At 36.4% G+C, this 19,520-nt stretch overlaps 5 protein-coding genes and 2 long non-coding RNA genes across 7 annotated transcripts; 2 read left to right on the forward strand and 5 right to left on the reverse strand.

Moving 5' to 3' along the window:
- Nucleotides 1–317: 317 nt before the first annotated feature.
- On the forward strand, nt 318–957 carry EMC5 (ER membrane protein complex subunit 5). The gene is made up of 3 exons (XM_068289109.1): nt 318–486; nt 564–616; nt 678–957. Exons 1-3 carry the CDS (start codon nt 405–407, stop codon nt 891–893), a joined length of 351 nt encoding a protein of 116 aa, XP_068145210.1. The 5' UTR covers nt 318–404; the 3' UTR covers nt 894–957.
- On the reverse strand, nt 875–3,317 carry LOC137576163 (uncharacterized). The gene is made up of 3 exons (XM_068289095.1): nt 3,228–3,317; nt 3,018–3,158; nt 875–2,368 (listed from the first exon to the last, which is right to left on the reverse strand). Exons 1-3 carry the CDS (start codon nt 3,286–3,288, stop codon nt 909–911), a joined length of 1,662 nt encoding a protein of 553 aa, XP_068145196.1. The 5' UTR covers nt 3,289–3,317; the 3' UTR covers nt 875–908.
- Nucleotides 3,318–4,298: 981 nt separating this feature from the next.
- Nucleotides 4,299–5,418, forward strand: LOC137577006 (uncharacterized). The gene is made up of 2 exons (XM_068290368.1): nt 4,299–5,147; nt 5,210–5,418. The coding sequence occupies exons 1-2, from the start codon at nt 4,511–4,513 to the stop codon at nt 5,407–5,409; spliced, it is 837 nt and encodes a 278-aa protein (XP_068146469.1). The 5' UTR covers nt 4,299–4,510; the 3' UTR covers nt 5,410–5,418.
- A 979-nt stretch (nt 5,419–6,397) lies between these two features.
- Nucleotides 6,398–8,170, reverse strand: LOC137576050 (protein psiF). The gene is made up of 3 exons (XM_068288902.1): nt 7,896–8,170; nt 6,811–7,710; nt 6,398–6,752 (listed from the first exon to the last, which is right to left on the reverse strand). Exons 1-3 carry the CDS (start codon nt 8,068–8,070, stop codon nt 6,565–6,567), a joined length of 1,263 nt encoding a protein of 420 aa, XP_068145003.1. The 5' UTR covers nt 8,071–8,170; the 3' UTR covers nt 6,398–6,564.
- Nucleotides 8,171–9,278: 1,108 nt separating this feature from the next.
- LOC137576457 (uncharacterized) lies at nt 9,279–10,177 on the reverse strand. The gene is made up of 2 exons (XR_011032299.1): nt 9,890–10,177; nt 9,279–9,682 (listed from the first exon to the last, which is right to left on the reverse strand). It is a non-coding gene; the product is annotated as an uncharacterized lncRNA (long non-coding RNA).
- A 4,152-nt stretch (nt 10,178–14,329) lies between these two features.
- On the reverse strand, nt 14,330–15,452 carry LOC137576867 (uncharacterized). The gene is made up of 2 exons (XR_011032330.1): nt 15,249–15,452; nt 14,330–14,938 (listed from the first exon to the last, which is right to left on the reverse strand). It is a non-coding gene; the product is annotated as an uncharacterized lncRNA (long non-coding RNA).
- A 905-nt stretch (nt 15,453–16,357) lies between these two features.
- Mur29B (Mucin related 29B) lies at nt 16,358–18,869 on the reverse strand. Its single transcript, XM_068290159.1, has 3 exons — nt 18,707–18,869; nt 16,705–17,856; nt 16,358–16,639 (listed from the first exon to the last, which is right to left on the reverse strand). The coding sequence occupies exons 1-3, from the start codon at nt 18,765–18,767 to the stop codon at nt 16,437–16,439; spliced, it is 1,416 nt and encodes a 471-aa protein (XP_068146260.1). The 5' UTR covers nt 18,768–18,869; the 3' UTR covers nt 16,358–16,436.
- Between the last annotated feature and the right edge of the window lie 651 nt (nt 18,870–19,520).

A 19,520-nucleotide genomic window follows, 5' to 3' on the forward strand; every position in this document is an offset into this window, starting at 1 on the left:
GCTAGATCTGGATTATTTCAAAATGAAATAGCTTGGAAAGTAGTTAAGCTTGAAATCTAGCTTATAGTGACTCTAAGGGAATAAGTCCTTATATTGAGGATAACGGAAATCGTGCGTGGAATTCGCATATATTAATACAAATTTTTAAATCAGCTTTATGGGATGGTTTTTAGTTTTTAGACGTAAAATTTTGTAATATCTCACAAAATCATTGCAACGCATAAACGTAAAAGTAGTGACTTTGCCAGTGTTGGTTAAGAATACTGGGAGAAAATTAAAAATACAGGGATAAGCCGGTGGTGCCATTATTATTTTTTTTCGTGTTGATAAACGATTTATTGAGACAGTTGAATGAACAAACAAGAAAATTAAAATTAGCAAATTTAAGAATTATAAAACAAAAAATGGGCAGCAAATTTATTAACAAATTGCTACTTGTAGCTGGATTTGCAAGCCTGGCACACGCAGCCTTCTCCGCAGCACATCGTAAGTACTTACAAATATGTATTTCTTTTTGGTTTTAAAATGTGGACCTTAATTTATTTTAATTAAATACTTGACAGATCGCACTTATTTGCGTTTGACTGAACAGGAGTGGACTAGTTTGCCGTTGGATGTAAGTAAAATGCGAGAATCGTTACGATACTACGTTGTAAATGTCTCCAAATTTTCTTCAGGTTATACTTCAGACCGTGGTCAGCTTGGTGCTGGTCATCTACAACATAATCGAGGTAGTGGGCAACTTTAAGGAGATTCGAGCCACAGTGGATATGCAGCAAAAGACTTGGGACACCTTGGGCAACTTTCCATCGTTCTATTCGTTTAATCATCGCGGACGAGCCCTGAATCCAGGTTATAGTTTGGACGATGCAGATACAGATGGAAACAATTAGATAATTTTTATTTGGCTAGTTTAAACCAATTACTTGATAAATGATTAATAACCATAAACCTAAATCAATTGTTTTTAAAGCACTCGAAGCGTTACTTTTGCCCGACAGTGGAGCCAGGGCTTTGACGGTGTAAGGTCGCAGATCCTCGCCAGGACTATTATTGCAGGCTTGGTCATGGCAGAGGCGGCATTTGTCTTCACTTCTTAACATGCACTGGTAGTATAGCTCTGGAGAGGTGCGACATCCCCGAATGGTTTTCTTTTGATGAACATCGTAGTATTCCAAGCAACCTTCAATCTGATCCGCCGGCTCATTCTCCTGCCAGGGGCACGGCGATGCACTTTGACCCCGTGATACCTGCTCACAATCTGTACATTGATGGCACCACAATCGTTGCTCTGGAAAGGCTCCTTTATTGCAAAAGCTACCATCACATTTCTGGCAATTTGATACATTTGAAGACTCGCAATTGAAATCATCACGCTGGCAGCCCCGTTCTAGGGACCCATTTGAATAGCTAACTACTAAGCAAGAAGCAGCCGGCTGAGCACACTCTTCAATATAAATTCCACCAGGTACTTCCCAGTTGGCGCAGCCAGGTCCCGTTTCATCTGTGGTGCACCGATAGCAACGTGTAAAATCCAATTCATTGCATCCACCATCCTCATCGCATTCATAGCAATTGCGTATATTCGCCTCACCACTGGGCGGTGCACCACAACCACGACGTATCTCCCAATCGGTATACTCGCACGCAAAGCAGGAAGATGCCTCGGCCGAACCACACAGAGAAGTGCTCAGGGCCGTAGTATTGGTGCGACAGAGTGGATTATCCACTGAATTGCAGGAAAGGCAACGTTGCTGGGCTATACAACGAGCATTGCAATGATCGCCGCTCTGGCATGTTGCCAACTGATCCCTAATAGGTTCCAAATCCTCTGGCAATTGTGTGGAGCATCCTCTTACCATGCGACTCAGATGGCGATAGCTAAAACAATACTCTTGCTCTTCTTGTCCCAAATGTATGTCCTGATGGCATTCTTCATAGAGACTTATATTACATAATCCTGTATTCAACTGGAACAGATCAATCTTACATCCCCTTCCGCTCTGGGTGGAATCACATTGAGCACAGATTTGAGACCAGGCACCCAATTGATTATTACAACCATTGTAATCGCATTCAACAGCCGTATTTGTTATAGTATGATTCACATCCGATTTACAGCCACGATAACCTTCCGTTGTACTTAGAATATCCGTGTAGCATTCGTCTTCCTCTTGATGATACAGACATGGCCTGGGTTTGCCCAATGGAGCTGCTACACAACTTTCGTCAGGACTACACTGATGACACTTGAGACGTCCCGGCGGATAAACTCCAGAATTACAAAGATTCGTAGCACATGACTTGCTATAAGCCGCTCCGGTTGTGGGTGTATCCGCACCGCAGCCACGATATGTTATGGAATCCACTAAAATCGATTTGTAATTTAAAAATCAAATTCATACATAAATTTTCAATATTTTTGAACAGTTCTTAACTTGCTTTCTATTGTCATTGGACAATGGTTCCCAAACTATTCATATTTTTTTATTATCTCAAGTGGCCCTAAAACCCAACTTTAGCCGAATCGACAAAATGAAAATAAACTTTGCATTGTGAGCAGATTAATCCTTAAATCCTACCCACTTCAAGGGGATCAAATTGGCAAATCATTCAAATATAGCATATATGTATATAAGTATATATAAATATGTATGCACGTTATAGAATTAGGTAGGCATTAATTTTTTTTATCTCCTTTTCAGATTGTATTTTGTCCACTTTCGAACCGATTTTAGCATTTTTTTTAAGTCTGGAACATAAAGAGATTCTAGCATTCGATCAACCTGCTATGTGGCTAATCCGGCACGGTCCCATGCCGATTTCAATACATCTTTAAATGTATAAATACATTCATCTATGAATGTTCTTATTATAATAAGAATAAGCCTATGTCAAACAGATTTTTCTGCTCGTTGAAGGAAAATGATTTGGCGATGGATTCGCTTAAATTTTAAGCAACTTTTACTTACTAAAACAATTGTCCTATCTAATGTATACATCGAATCAGTTCTTACCTATGGACATGGCGCATGTCAATTCAGTGGTACACTCTACATAGGGTAATAGGCCCACTTCACCCAATGTTTGAGCGCATTCCGGTAGGGCTATGGAATCGCAATGATAGCAAACAATGGCCTCGCCAACAGGAAGGTAGACTATAATTAGAAGTACGAACTATTGGAAACGCATTAAAATACAAAACAAAAACATGTGGTCAAACTTACATGCCACTTCTAGGCCAACGAGAAGTAGAAAGAAACGATATTGAAATTCATTAATTGGCATTATTCTGCTCTTTGTCCAACTTTCGGCTTTTGCCAGTGAATTAACTTTACTTAAGCATGAAAAAAGCGAATAACAAATTGAACCGTTTAATCTCATATTTTTATGACTTATCAGAAGAGATAGAATAATCTGGGACTGGAAACAGGCATTGGTTCGATAAGGATAAGTTGGTGCACTTTGAAGTGCCAACCTCTTACAACCTCACATTACCCACAAGACCATTGTTCTTTTACTTTGGTGTAGTTTAATTTTAGAAAGCAATTTTCGGAGCTTCATTTAGCATTTGCCTTGATTACCTTCAATTAGGTATCGACTTACCTTTAAAATTGCCCTGCAATTTGGTAACTTGTCGTTTTTTCACACACACATTTCCACAATTTCTGACACATTTCTGAACAAAGTATTAACAACACAAGACATTAACTCAACTTAGTGACTATTTTACATTATTATATAATCGTGGAACCTTTGCCCCTTAAAGTAGGCACTAGACTGAAAATATGTTCTTCGTTTTCAATGAATTGATAACTTTTCTTATGTGTTGTTACTTATAAATTGTATATGAATCATGTTTGTTATTCTTACAAAATTCCTATAAATGTATATATGTATGTTGCAGAAGAGAAGTCTTGGACCCATTATTGCATACTTTAGGGGGCAAAGTTCACCCTTTTTATACTCTTCTTTTAACTTTTATTTGCTCGACTTACGTCCTTTTGGCTGTATCAAAGTAAATGTTTAAGTATTTTGTTAGAGGGCAATATACCATGGATTCCACATATGTCATAAGGTTAGGTCAATACATATGCCTTGACCCCATTATCTGTCTGCTCCATCTGGCCATTGAATGGTTCACATAATTAATAATTTATATGGCTTGGCATTGCGGTGGGTCGAGGCCTTTAATTCAACCTGGTCTACATGTATATGTATCGATTTAATTTAGAGAACCGGATAATTGCGTGACAATCAACGGAGGAACGCAATGGCCATATGACCAGGCCAATTGAGTGACTCTCAGTTGCCAATGTAAAGGCCAGAGGGAAAGACTTCATAAAAGAAAAAAAGATATATACACATACTATAGACTAAATATTTGCAGAGTTCTTCAGTATCGGGATAAAGCTGAATTATTTGATTTTTGATATAATCGCTGATAGTCGTAATTATTTTTTCGATCCAAGTCAGACGATTGGCAAAGTTTGTAGAGCGCATAACGAGAATGCGGCTAAATCAACTTTTCATTTGGATAACTTTGACGGCATTATTGCAATGGAGTGTGGCTCGGGCACAGGAAGAGGTGGAAGAGGATGAGCAGGTGCATAATGCACCTGAAGTCAGTGTCAATGCAAGCGAAGAACAATTGCCCATTAGCACAACTGAAATGCCAGTAATTGAAAAAGAAAGGGAACCGGAATCGGATCACTTGACAACGGACATGGTAGTGGAAGATTCCACCACACCACCAGCCTTGCCTGAGAGTGCCCAAGAAAAGCCAGTGGAAATAGAAGCCGTGACCCCAGAGATTCACTTACCAGCTGAGCAACATTCTTTAAGCACTGTGGCCCCTGAAGAAGAAAAGGTCACTGAGGACGAACACGATTCACCTGCAGTGGAATCCACTGATTATCAAAATGAGGAACCGCAACCTGAAGCAACTATGCCACCCACTAATCCACCCACCACAATCAAGACTATAACCGTTCCAACCCTTCCAAAAGTGACCTCACCCCAGCTACCCATTTATTGTTTTAGCTGCACCAGCCCACAAAATGGTACTTGCATGAGGAAGCCCACCAAACGTTTGCAGTGTCCCTTGAAACAAGGACAACGAAATGGTTGCTTTACTTTGGTCGAACGTGAGTTTCTGTTGAAAGTTACAAAATTAAGCTTTTCAAGCCATTCTCCGTCCTTTGTCTAGGTAATGCCAAAATAACAATGCGCGGCTGTCTCACTGAACTCTCCGAGGAAGTCTTGACTTCCTGTCTTGCAGACGACAAATATTGTCAGGTTTGCTATGAAATGACCTGCAATGAAAAAGATGCCTTCGATGCCACAGCCGGTGCCGCTCATGCAATGTGGTCATGTTATCTATTAGCCATCAACTTTTGTCTAATCTAGGGGAATTACCTGGCGATGTGATGGCGAAATGTAATAAAATAATAATACACATTTATTATATATTTCATATACCTACGAAATCGAATCAACAGTTTTTCTAATGTTAATTATATTTTCAGTATTTTATTATTAAACTTTGAATATGTTTGCATATCGAATAAATGAATATTTATAGTGGTTTTGAAATCAAACTATGGACTAAAAAGAATTCCTTTAATTGTCGGATTCATGGGCCATTCTAGGACTGTGAGATGTTTGCCCCTTAAAGTATGCAATGGAATGGAAAAGTATCCATCACTTACCAGGGAGTCATAACTTATATCTCTTCGTATGTCTTCTAAGCAATAAATGCGAGAATAATTTTTTAATAAGCAGTTCTGCATTTCGTCAGGTCAAATTATAATTTGAATTAATTTGCCACTTTTAAAGGCACATGAAATTTTTTATAAATATTTACTTCTTTGTTTGAATTGTTACCTTTAATCTAGAAACGAACCAAAAGCCATTGCGATAGGCCAATATATTCCATAATATAAAGCAAAAGTAAAATAAAAATTTGTGACCTATTAAAACAAATTTATTATTTTGACCTCTCTCCCTCTCTCTACAAGAAATGCTTCGAAAAAGACGATTTCCAAAGTAGATTAGCCGCTCATTTAAATTGCTCTCGACTTGATATTAACTAATATTTTAGCATTTGGCTTTAAGTTTCATATAAGATAGTTGATAGTTTCCTTTATCCAATCTGCTTTAGGTAGCAGTTGTATATTGTGAAAATATTGGGCCAGTTCCAATGATTATAATATTAGTTCATTATCGTAAGTACCTTTCTTTTCCACAATGTGCAGTGGGCTAATGTCAATATGTCTATGCAGCTGATAGCTAATCGCTAATCTAGAATATTGATAACAAGCTTTTAGTATTATTATTTATATGTATATGTATTTTATCTAATAGAAGTATGACTCACTGCATTCGAAATCTATAATTATTGTACGATTTTTACAAAAAATTGTTGTTTTTATTTTGAATGATATATTTTGTAAAAAACACCAAACATTACGCTAATTTTATTAGCTTAAAAACATGAGTCATAGGTACACCAAATGATAAGACAAACACATATGTAGTATGTAGATAATATAACGATGAACTCTAAACGAATTGAATAGCTAGCAGACCCATTATGAGGCCAAGACTTATTTGAATAAAGCTTGCAGCACTGTAGGTCCATTTATTGCAACCACTTGTGTCACAGACTTTGCAATTGGCCACCTCCTGGACACATTGGTATTCCATCAAGGCACTTGCCTGATCCAAACAATCTCGCACAACCAGATCACCTGTAGATTTCAGAAAAGGTTAACACACAATTGTTTGACCATGCTTATGTTTACTTACCCCACATTCCAGCAAAGCATTTGGTCTCAGTTGTATTATCACACGCCTGTGCTTCGACTGAACCTTTGGTGCATTCATCAAAATTGATATTATTACAACGTTGGCATTTGAATGTCGTATCCACTTCGACCAAATCTATATTACAATTGGCCGTATCGCAGCTAGAGCACTGAGTTTCATTTGTGCAGGCAAAATCGAGTGCCAGAGCATTTAGGCAACCACGGCTGACAACGTTATCCTTGGTCTGGGTGTAACAGCCAACGCTTTGGGTGTAATTGGATTCTGGGCAAGCTGCACCAACGGTCGCGACTTGTGCTGCGGAACAATTGTCGCATGTCACACAAGAGCCACCACTACGGGTATAGGTTAGATTATTGCAACCAGTCTCATTATTACACAGAAGACAATTTGCATCAGTTGAATCGGCAGTACATTTGGTCCCAGAATCTGAAGTGCAACCACGTTGCATGTCTGTTGCATTGGAGCCAAGTGTGTAGCATTGGGCATTGTTCAGGCCGCAGGGTGTTAGGGTGCTATTATTAACCGCATTGCATGAGTCACCCGAGCAAGTGTAGCACTGTAGCCGATCTGTGGGAAATACTTGAATATTGCAGTTACCCACATCACATGTTGCACATTTTGCACTATCCGTGCAGGAAGCTGCAGTGCCGCAGCCTCGGGATATGGTTGAATTGTCATTCAATTGAGTAATGCAAACATCTCCACTACTGCAGATGGCCAGACTTTCCGTAAGTTTCGACGGCACTGAACAATCCTGTTGGCCCTGGCAACTTTGACAAACCAGATTGTTATTACAGTTGTCTGCATTGCTGCATTGTTGACAGTTCACACCGTCAGGACAAGCATCCGAGCAATCACGTATAAGTGTCAGATTGGTAGCTAAAAATAAACAAATTTATGTTATTTTAAACACTTTGAACCCCATTTGAGCCACATGTATCAATAAGTTTGCGATTATATAAGGCTAGCATAGATAAATAAACTGGGTAACTACAATATTATATTTTCCATATCTTAGTCGTGCTCCCGATGAGTCACTTGTGCGATATTTTATATAAACCTACCTTGATAGGTAATACAGGTTGTGCTACAAGTCACTGCTGTCAGCGCAGTCAGATTTGTAATGCAATTCGGATCCAATGCACTATTACATTGATAGCATTCCAAACTATTAGCCAGGTTAAGACAACAGGCAAATAGTGCCGTCGCCAACAGTGTGGTCAATATATTGGTTTGCATATTTCTTCCGGTTTAAATTTTATCTTCTGTTTTCGTTATTGGTATTTGTTTTTTGTTCTTTTAATGAACCGCTCCACTCGACTAACGTTTCAACACTGTGGCCATTATCATTTTCACCCGAATCGAAGGGAAGCAAGCCTTTTTCGAAAGGCCACTCTCCATTTGACTTATCTGCTGTTTGATATTTGTTTCGCAAACCAATTTTTCTTTATGCTGATAACGTCAATGGAGCGATCATATAAACCATACATGTATGTTAAGTATTTGTAACTGTATGTATGAAGGTATATGAGGGTAGTAGTATATATGGTAAGTTCCTAAAAAGTTTTGCAAATGTCTATGGTGGTTGGTTTGTAACTTATTAGAAAGCTTTTCAATTTATAAGCGAAAGCTTTTTTAACTGGCCCAGTTTATAACGCTTAACCCCATATTGACCAAACACATATTTAAGACTCTTTGAATTGGAATCTCAAAAAAGAAATATCTATTCGATTACAAAAAGTATTGTCTTTATGTTTTTGGTTTATCTTATTTATTCGTTTCATCTCAATTCATTCTATTGTCTGTTGCTGTTTAAGAATAAACATCGTGTTCATCTGAAATGGCTTCACCAAATTAGATGGACCAACGAAATATACAAAACATAATACAAAAATAGCTGATATAGATTCAAGTATGGCTCAAAAAAGCACTTAAGATTGTAACAACGGCGTAATATCAAGTCGCCAAACGCTGAGCATGAAATATAAACATTAGAGTCTAATAGTTCATTGATATACACAAGACGTTTGTTAATTGAATCAGTTCATATTTTGAATTCAACAGATGAAGATGGTGTTTTAGTTTGCGGTGCTGAAATTCTAATTTGTAAGTCGTTGATTAGATTTTTAATATTTCTTTTGTATATGTTTATGGAAAAATATATTTCGGTTTTAGCAAAAAAATTGAAGTTCAAAAACATATATCCCAGATTGTCAAATTATTATACGCAATTTCACAATCTATAGAAACACAATGTATGCATTTTTGTGTTATCAGTTACCTGGCGCCTGGTGAAATGAGGTGGCAATCAGTCATTTATTACACTCATAGAAAAATCTTTAATGACTTTTATTTGTTATTAGTTTTTTTATGAGTACGAAATAGTTTATATTTTAAGTTTTTTTTTTACATTTGATGTGGGTAAAAAATATATAAGTTGAATGAAATTTCGCATTGCAAGTGATTAATTTTATTAAAATATCCAAATAAATTGTTTAATATATGGATAATAGGGAAAAGGTAATTCCAAGAGCCAGACCAAACATTGCAGAAGTTACCAGACTTCCACCACTGTTGCTGGGCTTGGCGGTGGATGTATGATCCTCATCTGAACTAGAACTTGAAGCCGTGACAGATGTTGTGTTGCCGTCTGAACCCGTGCTAAGTTCTGTGGTGAGTGTTGATTTGTCAGTTCCCGTTGAGTCAGTACTTGTGCTAGGATCATTCGCCGCTGCGAAAATGTTGATGTCGTTGTAGTTGATGTATTTGTTACACAAGTCTCCATTGCAACAAGTTGCAGCTTCATCGCAAGTCTCTGCACAGCTCATGCTTATGATAGCATCGGTTGCATCTATTATATAAAAAAAGATGATGACTTGATAAGATTATGTTCCTTGAAATCGGTGAAAAAATCTTTGTTTAATTTTCATTTTTCACGATTTTATCAGTAATAAATTCACTAATTTTAGATTCATTACTTAATTTCAGGAAACGGCACTCAAATTCTCACAAATTTCTTGCTCTGTTCGTTATTATTCTTCGATGAAAATATACTCACCGAACTTAATTTCGCAATTCTGCTCACTAGCCTTACAAACAATTTGAGATCGCGAAGTATAACAATTCTCTAGGGAAGAGCACGAATAACAATTTAGTCCATCAGCGCCTTGAAATGGAGTGCAAATCAGCACAAATGTGCCGAGCACTGACAGATACATCGAGTTTAATAGACCCATGATTGTTCCTGAGCAGAGATTTCAAAATAAGCGGAAATAGGCGGAGAATTCAAAATTATGCGGTGGTCAGTTTGCTGCGGCATTCGATAGTTAACTATCATGTAGTTGTCTAGATCACGACCCTTTTATAACGTTTCATTATAACACTTTATAAATCAATACAAAATAATGCATAGAACCCATCTGCACATGCTGGCCATATCAGTGTGAACTTAAAAGATTTACTATCATTACTGTACGGTCCCGTCATATTGGGTCATTAACTACAATATTTTCTTTGTTAGACATTGCAAAAAGGTATTAAACAATAGATCACATGTCAGTCACTTTCAAAGGGAAAAGAGAAATGGAACTAGTTCCTCCAGTATATTAGTAATGGGTGTGTGACTCATTTGGTCAATCAAGAAACCAATTAGAATATAAATATTCTATTAATTGATCTTGAAGTCGGTCAATAAGTTATATTTAGGGTTGAAAAATTGCCAATTTATGCAATCGTAGCTCATTCAATATTTAAGTACACTTGTACATATTATCAGCATAGGAAGACATACTTAAAAACTAATAACCGACTATTTTTTTACAAAAACTATGACCATTGGCTTTGACTAATTGTAAGCCTAGCCCGGAATTCGTACTGCCTATTTGACTGGACCACTTACAGTTAGACAACTCATCTACCGAGGACTGCACATTTGTGATTTGGTTTTTGGTCTTATCTCAGACTCTAGTACATAATCCAATATCAATCTCTAAATAAACTTGAACCCCTTATTCGACACATAATGTTACAATTAAATATTGCCTACAAGGGCTTGTAAAATAGAACTCAGCTTAAGTAAGTTTCCTTAAAGGCCATTAACCCATATTTCCCTTCTAGATTCATCTAGATAATCCAAACTTATTGGCTTTGACTCTCTTTTTACATGGATATATAAGCTTAAAACAAATATCATGAGTTGATGCTAATTAATTATTAATTGTTTGTTAAAATTCGATCTAGATGGACCTACAGGTAATCATTCACATAAGTTCTTGGTAGATGTTGAATCTGATGTTCCGCCGGTGGTTGTCCACAGGATGGTCCTAATTAAATTCCTTGTGAAGTGCTCTCGGCCATTGGCCAATAATCTTGCATTTTCAAAGTCTCTTTATAAAAACAAAAATAATATAAAAGCTTTATGCTATGCAATGCAAATACTATGATTTGACTAATGGAAAGTAAAATAGATTATAAAAACGACAAAACCATTTTTTATTTGTTGTAGTTAATAAATTAACAAAAGCAAATGAGTCTTAGGCCTCATCGATTAGATTATATTCCTAGAAATTGGTTTTTATTTTCCACGCCATTTTATCAGTAATAAATTCATTAATTTTAGATTGACTACTTTGTTTAAGGGCCGATTAACTTTTTCCCATTAAGTTAATGTATCAAATTTAATGTGCTGCTATTGTTTATATATATGTAAATAGTTTATCTTAAATTTCGACGGCAAAACATATTATTCAACCTATGATCGAGTCCTTTGGAAATCGTTTTCGCTAGCGCTGTTTTAATCATGCGCAATTTTTAGTCATTTTACTAAGTGCAAACTTAATGTATTAGGTACACTTTTCACAGATATCAAATAATATAAAAGAATATAATGGCTTTAGTACTTTAACGTGACTCACTTTGGACGACGGGTCTCCATAAGAATTCCACTGTCTATTTAAAGATATTTATTGCTAGATCAAATTGGACTTACAGTTTTTCTCATATATAAGTATATTGCGTATAAAAATAAAGTGAGTAATTCATCAATAATAGCCCATATTTTCAGCATTTTATTGAGGTTTTGAATGGGCGTTCACAATAAAAAATAGGTCATGTATATACTCAATAATTTTATTCATAAAACTGTGATTTATACTCGAGTATTTTGTTATTGATTTATGATAAGATAATGTTTATGTTTGAGTAATAAATTAATTGGATAAATTAAGTGCACGGAAATTAAAAATAAATAGGGTACCCTTATTGATTTCCTTTATTACCTTTTATTATTATTTTTTTCTATATTTTCTGATCATATCAGAGACAAAAGAAATTCTAAAAATTTTAAAGCAACTGCTCCTTAAATTAAAGTGCAAACAATAAAGAATTCTCTGTTCTTTACTTATGTCGATTTATGTTCTGTTTAGCTAGTGTCGAGTCTTTTCCATCAACCCAACTAAATACTTTATATCCCACACATACATAGGTACATATACTGACGAGCAAAACTGTAACAACAGCGTACAGTTTTCAGTTGGGTAGCACATAACTCTTTTCGGAGTTAACCTACAATGATGATTCTTCTATCATTTGATTTTGTAACTATTTAACTCTCTTGCCCAAAATTTTCAAGTTATTTGGTCACCCAGACTTGAATCGGTAAGCCAAAATGAAGAAAAAGCCAAGTGTTACAGTTTTGCACTCTCATAGTTTTTATATTTATTTTTTTATTTTATTTTTTTGAACTTATTTTATTACAAAATATCCCATTTGACATATGTTAACAGCATTATCAAATAAAATTCAAGTATATTTTTTTCCCCTATATGTCCTTTGGTATTGCCTTAAATCTATCAAGCCAAAAAATAGAAATTCTTATTTAATTACTCGATTTTTTTTAAATATTTAAATATTATTTATTTCAAATAGTATTTAAAAATTGATTTATAAACGCCAGGATCTATGTTTCAGCCCATTTGAAGGCGTGTTTTTCTGCCGTTTGTTGATAAAATATTATGATAAAATATTATTATTTTAAGAGTTTTCCCTCGGAAAGGAACAAAAAACTATGGAATTAGAATTTGTTGGTAAAAAATGTTTTCAATGGCCCACAACATTGAAAAACCAATGACCATAGCAACACCAAATCCTTTACAAGTTGATCGTGCTACACCACTATTGGAGTCTTCGGTGGTGCTTGAGTTGGTGGCTTCGGTGGTTGTAGCAGCAGTAGTAGTTGTGGTGGTAGTAGATGTAGTTTTAATTTCCAGTATGCTTGCAGCACACTTAAAGAAGTCACAGCAAGTGTCGCAGGCCGCTTCACATTGTGAACTTGCCAAGAAGTTGTTTTCTAAGAATGGTGAAGATTGGGAATTTTATTATAAAGTGGTTAAATCCTTGTCCTTTAAAGTATACAGAAAGCAGTCGATTTTCAGACATTTTAAATACTCTTCTAGAATAATGTACATATACTTTTAGGGGCAAAGCAAATTTTAATGCTTACTCACCAAATTTAAACACGCATACTCCCTGAGCTTCCTCACACGAAACTTCTGATGCATTACAATTTTCAGAAGTTGGACAGGAATAACACTTTTGTCCGTAGATTCCTTCAAATGGAGTACAGATCAGAAAATATAAGCCAAGAACTAGGATCGAATCAATTATACAGAGCATAGTCGTTGTACTACCAAACTCATTTGCCAAATGATGTATACCAAATGTGAACATATCTATTTATACCCTCTTAAGCTGGCGGCATTTTTTCTGCGCAACATACCAATAAAAGGTTTCATGATCTATATAACAATTCCAGAAAGAAAAGTCAGTATGTTTTGGTGGGTGTGGTGTTTCGCATTATTTGAAAGGTGTGGATCTATGTAGATCAGAATATGGGGGAACGAAATAAGAAATGAAGACGATTCGGCAAATGTTTTACAATCTATAATTATAGTATCACCAATAATGAACCAAAAAGAAATTTGTATTTTTATTGTACAATAAAACTATGTGTGTAGTGGACTGCTTATTTATTAACAATTTTTTTTTTTAATTTCAGATACATGTTAATGATAATTATGTAAAAAAAAAGTTTATAATAATCTACTTTTAGGCTGAAAGTCGAGTTGGACTTTAACAAATCATCTTAAGTGGCATTTACTTTTATTTAATTACAAAAATCATTAGTTCAAAGTAAATGCATAATACAATTAAAATTTTGCTTTTGTCAGAGCTTCACCAACCAAATGTAATAAGGACGAACAGCATCAGATCTAGAGAAACTCAAAGACGATACATTTGACAGACATCGCCCTTATTGCCAGTGGAATCGGCTAGCAGATCCACATCATCATATTGACAGTAGGGAATATGAAACCACCACTTTGAACCACTAGAATTGTGAAATATCCTGTCCTTATACCAAAAACTTGATTTAAACTATTTGTTCTGCGAATAACGCCACATAAATCGATCGACGTATTGTTTGGGCTTATCAGAGTGATTGGTATTTGAATGTCTTTTGAATAATTTATTTAAAGATATACCTACATATATGTATACTTTTTTTTAATTTAAATATTTAAAATTACAATTTGTTTTTGAAATATATTTTCAAAGACGCTCAGCATTGAAAATCCAATAACCAGAGCAACACCAAGTCCTGTACAAGTCGATGGTGCACCACCACTATTGGGGTCTTCGGTGGTGCTTTCGTTGGGCTTTGGCGTGGTGCTCGTAGTCGCTTCGCTGTCACTTTCAGCGGTGCTTGAGATGCCATCTGATGTGGATATCGTGGTATCTTCGGTGGATGTGGAATCAGCATTGGGGTCAGTATTAGCTGTTGAGCTTTCGGTATTGCTCGAAGTGGCGTCAGGTGTGGTAATAGTGGTATCTTCTGTGGTTATGGGATCAGTATTAGCTGTGGAGCTTTCGGTTGTGCTCGAGGTGGCTTCCTGTGTGGTTATTGTGATAGCTTCAGGGGTTGTGGAATCAGCCGTCGCTGTATCGACGATGTTCGCAATACAAAGATCAACTGTACAGCAAGAATTCGGATCCGTTTCACACACTTCGGCTCCAGCACACTTGGCACTTGTCATTGCGTTATTTGTATCTATGAAAGGTGAATAATGCATCAAGGAAGATAAAAATTTTACTATGGGTGTGCAACCAATGCAATTTAAACACTAATTAATTTATCTAGCTTTGATTTACGATCGTTTTTAGCATTCAGGCACATTGTGCCGATTAGATTAGTTTCCTGGGAAATATAGTTTTTTTATTGCGATAATTTCACGATGACTTTATCAGTAAAGTGTCCGGTTAGGAATTAGTAATTAAAAATAATTCGATTCGAGTGGCCAACACTTTCGAGTTTTAATGCACTTTTAAAACTTACATGTTTAACTTTGTTCTTTACTTACCAACTTCAAAAATGCAAAATAGCTCAGATTCCTGACATTCCACTTGTACTATATCTGCTACATTACAATCTTCTAAAGTTGAACAAGAATAACATGTTAGTCCGTATATTTCCTTTAGTGGAGCACAGATCAGAAAGCAGAAACCAAGAACTGTCAGGAATCGTATTCTACAGAGAGACATTGTTGAACTTTTAAAATTGTTTTGCCAAATGAAGTGTCCCAAATGTGAAACCATCTATTTATACTCTCTTCAGCTGGCGGCATTTATTCTTTGCAACATTCTAATCAAAAATTTCATGGCCTATATAACAATAAAGGAAAGAAAAGTCAATATAATTTAATGTACATTGCAAAAGTTGGGTGCGGCTTTTCGCATTGATTTAAAGGTTGGTTTATAGCAGAAAACTAAGGATGGAATTGGTGCACATTGATCAAATTTAATGAATCAAAACGAAATCTTTATAATGCATTATAATGGCAAAAACAAAATAAGCAAAATCACTTCAAAACAAGCTGCTATGTAGATTGGTCGGTGCCCCCTTCCATGCCCGAAACTCTGTGTCACACAGGGCCTTACAAATCCCCTCAGTCCACAAGGATGTCCTGAGATTCGGAGTTTGCCACTTCGGTAGACTCACAAATCACCCCAACGGGATGGCAGCCAAATGAAGTCTATCCTCGCAGACTAAAAATATTGCACCCTCTGGATCTACATTTCAGGCCTGATCCTGACTGGTAGGGCTAGTCTCCTCGGTCTCAGCAGATGATAGTTGAAGACGCACCCGATGAACCCTTCTGTGGCATTGTTTTTTGATTGTACTTTTGCATATGCCATGTTTTACATGTTTTTCATCGAATTTAATCATGGTTCAAGTCTGAACAGATTTTTAATATACTTAACAATCACAAAAACTTTAAAAACTTAACGTTAAGGTATCATAATAACGTTCAAGAATTAGGAACATCTTACTCAACATACTACATGCATAACTTTAATTTTTTTCCGGAAAGTTTTTGATAAATGTTTATAAAATAATTGTGTAGAAACCATTTTCCATTCCATTTTGGGCTAAAAATAGATTTGGGTTTTAGAAATTAATTGTGACTCGTTATTATTATAAGTTAATATTTATTTACAGGAATCATAAGTTGAACGTAAAAGTATAATACAAAATATGGCTCGCACATTTACAGGCCTCTCAGACCAAATGTGACAAGGCCGAGCAGCATCAGACCTAGAGAAACTCGAAGACTGGTGCTGCCATTGCATTTATCCATTTGACAGACATCGCACTGATCGCCAGTGGAATCAGCTGGCAGATCCACGTCATTACGCACCGCTTCGCATCCACCTTGTCCATAGGGAATACGAACGCAACCACGTTGAATTACTGGAAATTTAAAGCGATTATATTATATATTGTACGATAAACAATTTATATTCATTATTTCTTACCATTGTCCTTCACAATACTGTAGCAGGCAGTCGCCCGTATTTGGTCCTCTGCATCTCGTCTATAACGTGCATAGGAACGATAGTTTTGTAGCAATCGATCTGTGGCCTTTGCGGCGAGAGATCGTTTTCCCCGATTTGTTACTGTAGCTTCGGTTGATCCCTCAGTAGAGCTAATTTCAGTATCAGATGAACTCGACTCAGAGGAAGTCGAGGAGGAGTCAGAAGCAACGGAACTGCCCAAAGTGGAGTCGTTTTCAGTTGAACCGGATGTTGAGGATCCGGCATTTGTTGAACTTTGCGAAGAGGCTACACCTTCAGTTGTGATGGACGAAGAAGAGTCGTCTTCAGTGGAACCGGATGTTGAGGCTTCGGTATTTGTTGAACTTTGAGAAGAGGATTCACCATCAGTTGTGATGGACGAAGAAGAGTCGTCTTCAGTGGAACCGGATGTTGAGGCTTCGGTATTTGTTGAACTTTGAGAAGAGGATTCACCATCAGTTGTGATGGACGAAGAAGAGTCGTCTTCAGTGGAACCGGATGTTGAGGCTTCGGTATTTGTTGAACTTTGAGAAGAGGATTCACCATCAGTTGTGATGGACGAAGAAGAGTCGTCTTCAGTGGAACCGGATGTTGAGGCTTCGGTATTTGTTGAACTTTGAGAAGAGGATTCACCATCAGTTGTGATGGACGAAGAAGAGTCGTCTTCAGTTGAACCGGATGTTGAGGCTTCGGTATTTGTTGAACTTTGCGAAGAGGATTCACCATCAGTTGTGATCGACGAAGAAGAGTCGTCTTCAGTTGAACCGGATGTTGGGAATTCAGTATTAGTTGACGAGGAAGAGTTGTCTTCAGTTGTAGTGAATATTGAGGAAGAGTCATCACCAGTTGTGTTGGACGAAGAGGAGTCTTCATCAGTTGTGGTTGGAGTATCTTTATCGCCATCAGTTGTTCCCGTAGGGGTTGATGTCGTACCGCCATTAGTAGTGGAAGAAGTTGAACTTGGTGTAGATACCTCCGTTGTGTCATCCGTTGAGTCCGTCTTATCTGATGGCGTTGTAGCGGGTTCATCATCTAAATTGCAATTAACCAATTTATCGTCGGTCAATTCATCGCATTCTTCGCCAATGCATTGATAGCATTCCAGGCCATTTGCTGTAAATGTGAAAATTTAAAAAATATAATAAAAATCGGGGGTCGCAAAAGATAAGGTCATTCGTCTACACTCAAGAGTCTGAAGTTGCGCCACTTGTCAGTTGTATTCCATATGCAATAAGTCTGATTGATAAATCAAATAACCAGTTACAGATAACATCACAGATATTCGCTTTACTTTGCACTCAGATAAAAATAAAAGTGTGACCTAGAATTTTTTTTTTTTTTTGGAAATAGGTAGAACAATTAAGCAATTTTTCTTTTATCTTCCAAAAGGCACTGATTCACTTTGGTAATGTCCTTAATAAGCTTGATTAAGACTTGGTGACTAAAGCAAGCTAGACAACTTTAAATTTATCTAACAAATTCCATATAAAATATATATATATTTTTTTTTTTATATTTATTTCAATATCTTATGGCGTTTGTTATATATATTATACACTTATCGAAAATTTCGCTTTACGTTAGAGCCAAGAGTTTTTAATATGCTTTAAATTCCGATAGTGTGACAAATAAAGGATCAATCAAGTAAATATTTGATTTACCATGTAGATATAGTTCGTTAGATAATAGAATATGAAAGCTTGCATATTTAGTGGTATATTTTTTTCTTCTATTTCTTTGCACCACAACTAAAGTAATTACAATAATGGATGGAACTCTGGGCATGGTTAATGTTTTTCACATGAATTTTGTGCACAACGGCGATAAGGAGCAGTTCATAAAACATTCAATGTGATCGACATAATTATGGTACGTTGATTTTCATATATTTTAAGAATACACAGGCACACTCAGACACTTCACTGTTAAATTTTTGTAAAGGTTTTTGGTTTTTGTTTCGCACCTGACCAAATTGTGGCACCTGCACAGATCAAAGTGACCAGTAGGAGACTTATCAAACGCATATTTTTATAAAGGACCTAGCCGTCAAGGATCTTTATATACTAGAAAAAGAACGAGCAATTCGCTAGTTTGTCAACAGCTACGTATGACTTTCGATTTGGAACTACCAATTAAATATAATATTAACAGGGCTTTTTCTTTATCGAAACGAACCAACGATTGTGCGAGCTACAGGTCGGGCCACGACCGTTAACTGATAAGCAGCAAGCAGCAAGTGGCAGCAGCAGCAACAGCCCCACAAAAACCATTGTTTTACCCAAAATCGGTGCCCCATGGGTCCAATGATTTTGCCCATGCATAGGTATTGTATGAAATATTCCAAAGCTATGTAGGTATATATAACAACAACAAGGTCAGGGGCAGTAAAATATTAATGGTCATTATAAAACCACATTCGTCGAAATTCGTGGTATTGTATTGCCTTTTGCGTCGATTACTTCCTCAGGATGCGTTAATGACCACTTGATTTGATAAGTTTTGGCAATTGTATTCTAGGAATCAATAAAATTATTTAAAAAAGGCATCAAACTTCAATTGCGGGCCAGTCCCCTGAATCATTTCCTAAATAACGCAATTCTCCATTTCTTTTAGACCCTGCGGCTAGAAATTTGTATAATGACTTGGTTCCAATCTAATCAACTAAATTGATTTCTAAGTCGTTTTAAGTTTTTATTCATTTTTTGCTCTTTAGGAATTTATATTTCTTTTATGATAAATAAAAACTGATATTATCAATTATGCGGCGAGTTTAGGTT

This window comes from Drosophila tropicalis, unplaced genomic scaffold, assembly GCF_018151085.1.
Source record: "Drosophila tropicalis isolate 14030-0801.00 unplaced genomic scaffold, ASM1815108v1 contig_1187, whole genome shotgun sequence".
Taxonomy (NCBI): Eukaryota; Metazoa; Arthropoda; class Insecta; order Diptera; family Drosophilidae; genus Drosophila; species Drosophila tropicalis.